The sequence below is a fragment of the Elephantulus edwardii genome, unplaced genomic scaffold (genome assembly GCF_000299155.1).
Source record: "Elephantulus edwardii isolate Elephantulus edwardi_28Jun2011 unplaced genomic scaffold, EleEdw1.0 scaffold00216, whole genome shotgun sequence".
Lineage (NCBI taxonomy): Eukaryota > Metazoa > Chordata > Mammalia > Macroscelidea > Macroscelididae > Elephantulus > Elephantulus edwardii.
This window is the reverse complement of record NW_006399966.1, coordinates 2372188-2379647: the sequence shown is the minus strand read 5'-3', so window position 1 is coordinate 2379647 and position 7460 is coordinate 2372188. Positions and strand designations below refer to the sequence as shown.

Here is a 7460-nt window from a genome sequence, read left to right as displayed (position 1 = left end):
GGGATCCGAAAAGTCAAGGTCAAGTTCCCACCCACCCACTGCTTCATAGTAAAACCAAACAAACAATATACAACAAAAACATACTAGAAACTTCTTCAAAGCCATCCCAGAATTCCTGTGCTGCCTAATGCCTTTACCACCTTGGATATTTTCTTAATCCATTATTTACCTGCGTGTTTGAGTGATGTACAGAACTAACCCTGTAGTCGTAGAAAATTCTCACTGATGTAAAATGTTATGTACATTGAGTTGGGACCAACTCATAACTGATTCGCCAGCGTGTTTTCTTCATTTTTTTTAGTATCTTTTAAAAATTTTTTTATAATTATTAATTTCATTGAAAATTTACAGAGACTTTGGATTTCCATTCATTCATTGTTGCCCTTTCTCCCCGCCCACCTCTCCCTCCCCAGTACATACCCCTCTTGGAAAAATAAAATTCTTTCATCCCTCCCCCAGGTCCACACCACTATGCAGTCTTTGCTCTGGACTCCTGTCATGACCTAATCACATATTCCTTTTAAATAGTTTTCTCCCTCATCTGTTGCAATGCAGTATACCTTATTTAACCCATCTTTCTTAGTCTCCCCCCAACCTTGATGTCAGTCCTGTTTTACAACAGTGGCACCATGCAGTATTTGTCCTTTTGTGATTGAGATACTTCACTCAGCATAATGTCCTCCAGGGTCACCCATTTTGAATACTATTGCATGAGTTCCTTGTTTTTCAATGGAGCATAGTATTCCGTTGTGTGTATACCACAGCTTCTCTATCCATTCGTTTGCTGATGGGCACTTAGGTTGTTTCCAACCCCTTGCTATTGTGAACAAAGCCACAATAAACATGGGTGTGCATATATCTGCCTGAGTGGCAGTTATGGTCTCTTTGGGGTATATTTCCAGTAGTGGAATTGCTGGGTCAAATGGCATCTCTATTTGCAACTTTTTGAGAAAGCGCCATACCACTTTCCACAGTGGTCGCACCATTTTACACTCCCACCAACAGTGAATAAGGGTTCCAGTTTCTCCACAACCTCGCCAGCATTTGTTGCTTGCTGTTCTGTTAAATTTTGCAATTCTGACTGGGGTAAGATGATATCTCATAGTTGTTTTGATTTGCATCTCTTTTCGAGCTAGGGATTTTGAACACTTCTTCATGTGCTTTTTGGCCATTTGAATGTCTTTTTTTGGTGAAGTATCTGTTCCTATCCTGTGCCTATTTTTCAGTTGGATTATTTGCCTTTATCTTGTTGTGGTGCAGCGTGTTTTCAGACAGTAAATTACACGGGAATTGATTGCCCATCTTTCACCCGTGGAGCACTTCATGGATTCGTAACCATCTGCCATTGGATTGACAGTGCTGTTCCCTCCCAGTAGGCCACCAGAGCTCCCTGAGGTAGCATGTTGTTGGTATGTGCTGTCAAGCTGACTCTGACTCACAGCCAACCTATGCACAACAGCTGTGATCCCTGCTCTATCTTGAGCCAACATCCTTGTCTCTGACATACCTACCCCCATTACCTCAGTCACTGAGTCAGTCCATCTCATCCAGGGTCTTCCTCACTTACCCCATCCCTCCACCTTCCCAAGAATGACGTCCTTTAAAAAACTGGTCCCTCCTTGCAATACGTCCGGAATATGTCAGACAGAGCTCCAAAATTCTTGCCTCCAAAGAGCACCCTGGTTTCACCCTCTCCAGGAAAAATCTGTTTGCTCTCTTGTTAGTCCATGTTCAATACTCTTTATTAGTTATGTTCAATACTCTTCTCCAGAACCACAACTTAAAGACATTGATGATTCTTCTCTTATCCTTAGCCATTGTTCAGCTCTCTGATGCATACCAAGTAATTGCGAAGACCATGGACTGGATCAAGTGTACCTTAGTCTCTAGACTGACATCATTATTCTTCAGTACTCTGGAGAGTTCCCTGACAGCAGATTTTTCCAATGCAGTTCATCTTTTGATTTCCTGGCTGCTTGGTACCAAGAGTGTTGATTGTGGAGCCAAGCATGCTGAAGCTGTTAAGAATCTTTTCACTGTCTGTCATGATGCTGCCAATTGGCCTAGTAGTGGGAATCTTTCTGAGGTTGAGTTTCAATCCATACTGAAGGCTGCAGTCCTTGACCTTCTGCAGTAAATGCCCCAGGTCTTCCTCGGTTTTGGCAAGCAAGATTGTGTCATTGGTATAACACAGGTTGCCGATGACTCGTCCTCCAATTGTCATGCCACACTCCTCCTCACAGAGCCCAGCCTCTTGGGTGATCTGCTCTACATAGAGATTGAAGAGGTCTGGAGATAGGATGATGTCACATAGAGGACCCTTGTTATTGTCCAAATCCCAGCAGCAGAGGTGCTGTCCCTTCTCTTGGCATAGCTCTAAGCAGATGTGGATATAGACACCCCTCTCTCCACCCTGCCCTTTAGATTTATAATAACATTCTGTTCCCATGTCCACTTACAAGTAATTATCTCTAAAGTCATCTCTCAGACTCTGATATCCTTCTCACCATTTAACATGGAAAGTCCTCTTAATAAAAAAAACAATGTGGCCAGTTTGACATTGGTTCCAGTGAGCTCCTTTGGCTCTTTATCTCTTTGTCTTCAGTAGGTTGTTGGGCAGCTAAAGAGCAGTTTCTGTCAGTGTTGTCACGTGGACAACTGCTTGGCGAGCCTTCTCTGTCCTGCACTTGGGTAGTGCGCATGTTCCTCTTCTCTGGGAACCGCTTTCCTCTCCTCCCTTCTCCAGCCAGCGTAGTGGTGTCTGGCTCTGCAGAGTTCAGCCACCTTCATGCAGCTGTGGCGTGAAGATGCCCTTTGACCTGCCCAGCTATCTCTTACTCCTGAGATTTTTCCGAGGCGAGATGCATGTTGGGGTGTCAGTGGGGCTTGGAGAAAAATACATATAACGTGTTGCACTCAATACATATGGTGGGTGCTTGACCGGGAACGTTTCCTCCTGTGAGAATAGGCGTGGCCTAGAGAATCAGGCCCTGGTGGCCCCTTGGCTCCCAGTTCTCTCGAGGGCTGAGAGGGGACGCGCCTCTTTCACATATAATGGCAGGGTGACTGTGGTTGACATGAAACTTAGAGCTGGTTGCTTGCTGTGCTTTGTCTTAAAAGTCCAGAGATGGAGATTTTGCAGAAAGAACCAAACTGGTTTGGAATAAAATTCTTTAAGTTGAGAAAATGGTTTAGGGATTTAGTGTACCGTTTCTAGCTCCCCTCTCTCATTGCCAGGAAGTCAGGGCCGACTGATAGCTGACTCTCCACAGGGTTTTGGATTCTATAAATCGCACAGGAAAAGATAGCCCATCTTCCTTTCCTCAGAACCACTGGTGGGTTCAAACTGCCAGAAAAACAGTAGACTTTGGATTAACAGCACAACTCCTTACAGACTATGTCCCAGAGTCCCCTTCTCTGCTCTGCAGAGTGCCGTTTATGATGCTGAACCTTGTGAGATTTTTGGAGAACTTTTTGTCTCTGGTGTGGAAATTAAGTGAAGAGAGATATTTTTTCCCTCTATGAATATATGTTAATCTAGTGAAGGGTGATGGTTATGTGGAAAAGGGGAATGGAGTGTGCAGCGGGCTCCCAACTCCAGCTATTCTGTATCCTTCCATATTGGTTGTTTCCTGTGAAACTGCTTGTGGGAGGAGGGAGAGGCTTAGGGGCGCAGAAGCAGCCACCCCGTAGGTTCAGGTTACTGACGGCTTGTGATCACTTCCCAGGTCTGATTTTTGTGGTTGACAGTAACGACAGAGAGCGGGTCAACGAGGCCCGAGAAGAGCTAACCAGAATGTTAGCAGAAGACGAGCTCAGAGATGCAGTTTTGTTGGTATTTGTAAATAAACAGGTACGTGGTTGGGTTTTTAAATGTTGGGGATGAAACTTATTCTCCATTGTCTCACTTAAGGACTGTCTGCCTTCCTCCCGCCAGGCCTTCTTTTCAGAATATCTCTTTTACTCATGCGTTCACTTGTTAAGGACTGTCAAGACAGAATTGACTCTCAGAATAGCTAATCGATCCTCCAGTGGTTTTCAGGGGCTGTGTAAGTGGCATGAGAGGAGATTGCTCAACTTTCTCTCATGGAGCGGATTGGAACCAGCCACCTTTGAGTTGGTAGTGCAACTCCTAACCACTCCTTACCACCAAGTCATCAGAACTCCCAGTCAGTAAATGTCTTTAATTGGAATTTATAGTTGAGTCAGAACAGGTGAATATGGTTCTTACTTAGCTTTATTTTAGTACAGGGAAAGGCTTAGAGCCTTTTCAGTAGTTTCAGAGCCACGCAGCCAATGAATGTGCTGTGACGAAGGATTTGTCCCAAGTAGGGTTGGTTTAATCATTTCTAGGTGAGGACAAATTGACACAACATCCAGCAGTGAACAAGACAGGCAGAAAGCTCTGTGTTCATGTGCCAGTTAATCATCTGCAGTGTGGAGGGCAGTAAGTGTTGTTTGTGAAGGAAGATAAAACATACAAGGGGCCGGCAGGAATGCCTCTCTGATAAGACGGCATCTGAGTGAAGAGCTGGAGCTGGTGAGGGAGGGAGCCTGGTGGTTGGTTCTATAGCAACAGCAAGTGCAGCTGAAACAGAGGAGGCCCGGCTGAGGGAGGGAGGGAGGACCATGGAGGGCCTGCTGGACAGGGAAGGGTCTCCACATAAGAAGAGAGGAAAGCAGTGAGTGAAGGGCTTTCGGCCTCAGGTCTGTGAGTGGCACTAAGTGTGAAAGAAAGCAGAGCCCCCTGGGCTTGTGCCAGCAGAGAGACCCTGCTGTCACGGCGTGCCTCCTTCCACCCTCTGCTTCTAGACGGTCGTCTGTGCCCGAGAGCTTACAGCTTTCACGACGTTGTGTCCTACTCTGTTGCTTCAGACGCACCAAAAGCCTTTTCTCTTGTTGCGTTTCTTTTTTTAATGGCAACTGGATCTTAAGTCACACAGCCCTTTCTCTGCTGTTCACATTAGCCGTCAGTTTGGGGTTTCACTTATCAATTACTATAACTGACTTTAAAAAAAATCAGTTTTTTTTTCTTTCTGGCTACCTGTTTATTCAACACAAAACAATTCCCTCCAGTTTTACTGAGGTGGCTGACCATGTCCATGACGAAATCCGCCTCTAAACTGGAATTCAGTTGCTGACCCAGCCCCAGCCTCGGCTTTCTTGTCGGAACCAGGAGGCACTGCGCTCTGTCTGTCTCTGTCAGCCTCCCCTTGAGTCAACCTTGCAGGTAGTTCAGCCTCTAGACCTTTAGCTGGTGGCCTGCCTGTCTCAGGACGGCTGTGGCACAAGGTGGCAGGAACCATCTCAGGGTAATCACGTGGATATTGGATACCCTTGTTGGTAAGGTACCAATAGAAATGTCTCCAGGAGAACTGTTCCTTCACATAACCTCGTGACTTGAGACGCTGCATGGCCCTTCATGACATGAAGGTTGGGCACCTTTTTATCTGCCAGTTCAGGGTGCTTTGGCATTCGGACATCCTTCTTGGCCACCATCACCCCCTCCTTAAAAAGGAGTTCATATATGGCAATCCGGTTCTTCTTGGGCACCACCATCGCAACGGTGGCTGTGTCCAGAGCCGGCACTGGAAAGGAACCAAATTTATTTTAAAATGTAGAAGGTAAAAACATACATGTAAAAAAAAAACCCACAAAAAACCACCCATACCTGTGATTCAGAATACCAAGTGCAATATTTAGCCCCACTTCTTAATTTTATCCTATGTTGAATTCTTATGTCTTTTCTAGAAATAAAACTTGCGGTAGTGTGCTGATTTAAGAACATGAGAGATGGTGTTGTGCATATTTGAATTCTGGGGCTCATCCTGTGCCTTCTGTTTTGCTGCCTGCTCTTTCACTTAGCATCTCTTTAGTGGCTTTGCCTTACTGTTGCATCTAGATCTCCCGTGATCTTTAACACTAATTCATTCTGATGAATTAGTTTGCGTTTACTATGTATTGGGCATGATTTTAGGCACTTGAGCTCCATCAGAGATCAAACAAGATAGACTTCTGCTCTTGTAAAGCTTGCCTTTAAATTAGGGGTAATGAGTCGAGTGACAGATTGTAAACATGTGTGTTAAGTTTGAGTGGGAGCTCTGGTGGCCCAGTCGCAAGAAGCTGCGGTTTGAACCCACCAGCTGCTCCGCTGGAGAAGGATGGGCTCTCTCCTCCCAGGCGATTAACTAGCTCTGAAAACCTGCAAAAGGGTCAGCTATGGGTCAGATCGAACTTGACAATACACAACAATAGCAACAAACAGTGTGATAAGTGTGTTTTAGAATATAGTAAATTGTATTGAGGGCCATAGGGGAACCAAAAAAGGGCTGAGCAGGGCAACTGGAGCAGAGGTGAGAAGGGTATAACTTTTTTTTTTTTTTAATTTACACTGGGGTGATGTGAGGACTTTATTAGTGTAATAGTAAAACATTCAGGGGGTTTTTCTTTGTTTAGAGAGAGTCATAGTGTGACATAATCAAATTTGCATTTAAAAAATTATTCTGGGTTTAGTGTGAGATATGGTTTTTTTCTATAATTATATTTTATTAATTTTCATAAACATTTACAGAGATTTTGGGTTTCCATTCATTCATTGTTGCACTATTCTCTCTAAGAATGGTATAACTTTGAGTGTGTAGGACACTGGCTCTAACGAGAGAGAGAGAATAGCTACAGGGTTTTGATGCAAGAAGTATGTATGTACTTTGCCTTGAGAAGAGGCTTCAGACCAAGAACAGATTGAGGAGACCAGTTAGGCCGTGACCGTGACTGCAGGTAAAAAGTGATGGTGGTCACACTCATTATGAAGGTGGAGCCACCTGCTCCCTGGGATTGGAGTGAGAAAGCTAGACCGTTTCAAGGTTTTTAGGAAGAGTTGTTGTCAACTGAGATAGGGAAGAACGTGAAGTAGGGCAGGCTTTGAAGGAAGCACATCCTGTTCATTGTATAGTTGTAACATTACGAACTGACTTTGGAACATTCTCTTTCAAGGACCTCCCCAATGCTATGAATGCAGCAGAGATAACAGACAAGCTTGGCCTCCACTCCCTCCGCCAGAGAAACTGGTACATCCAGGCTACATGTGCCACCAGTGGAGACGGGCTTTACGAAGGCCTGGACTGGCTCTCCAACCAGCTCAAAAACAAGAAGTGACCGATCAGCAGTGGTCCATTCCCTGTGCGTTGTGGCAAAATCCGCTGGCCTCTTCTGGGGCTGGGAGTGGGAGCAGTGTTCTCACACCGTGCCTTAACACATGCTGTACGAAATCCAGTATTACATTTGACGAAAAACCAGTGTACGTGTTAAACGCTACTTTCCATTTTAATGGCTTTGATGATCATTTTGCATTTGTTGGGGGAGTTCTGAGGGCTTACTGGTGGGTGAGACCAGGGGGCCATTGAAGGCAGAAGAAGGCCGAATGCGAGTGTGGACGGGCTTGGCTGTCTCAGTCCAGTGTC

General features: G+C 45.1%; 1 protein-coding gene and 1 pseudogene across 1 annotated transcript in view; one reads left to right on the top strand and one right to left on the bottom strand.

Annotated features, from left to right (window-relative positions):
- The window catches only part of LOC102861272 (ADP-ribosylation factor 2-like), a 16374-nt gene extending 9219 nt beyond the window's left edge, over positions 1–7155 (top strand). The window contains exons 3-4 of the mRNA XM_006897815.1: positions 3729–3853; positions 6994–7155. Of these exons, the coding sequence (XP_006897877.1) occupies positions 3729–3853; positions 6994–7155 (287 nt within the window). The remainder of the gene's footprint in view (positions 1–3728; positions 3854–6993) is intronic.
- Positions 5079–5559, bottom strand: LOC102860858 (annotated as a pseudogene).
- Positions 7156–7460: the final 305 nt, after the last annotated feature.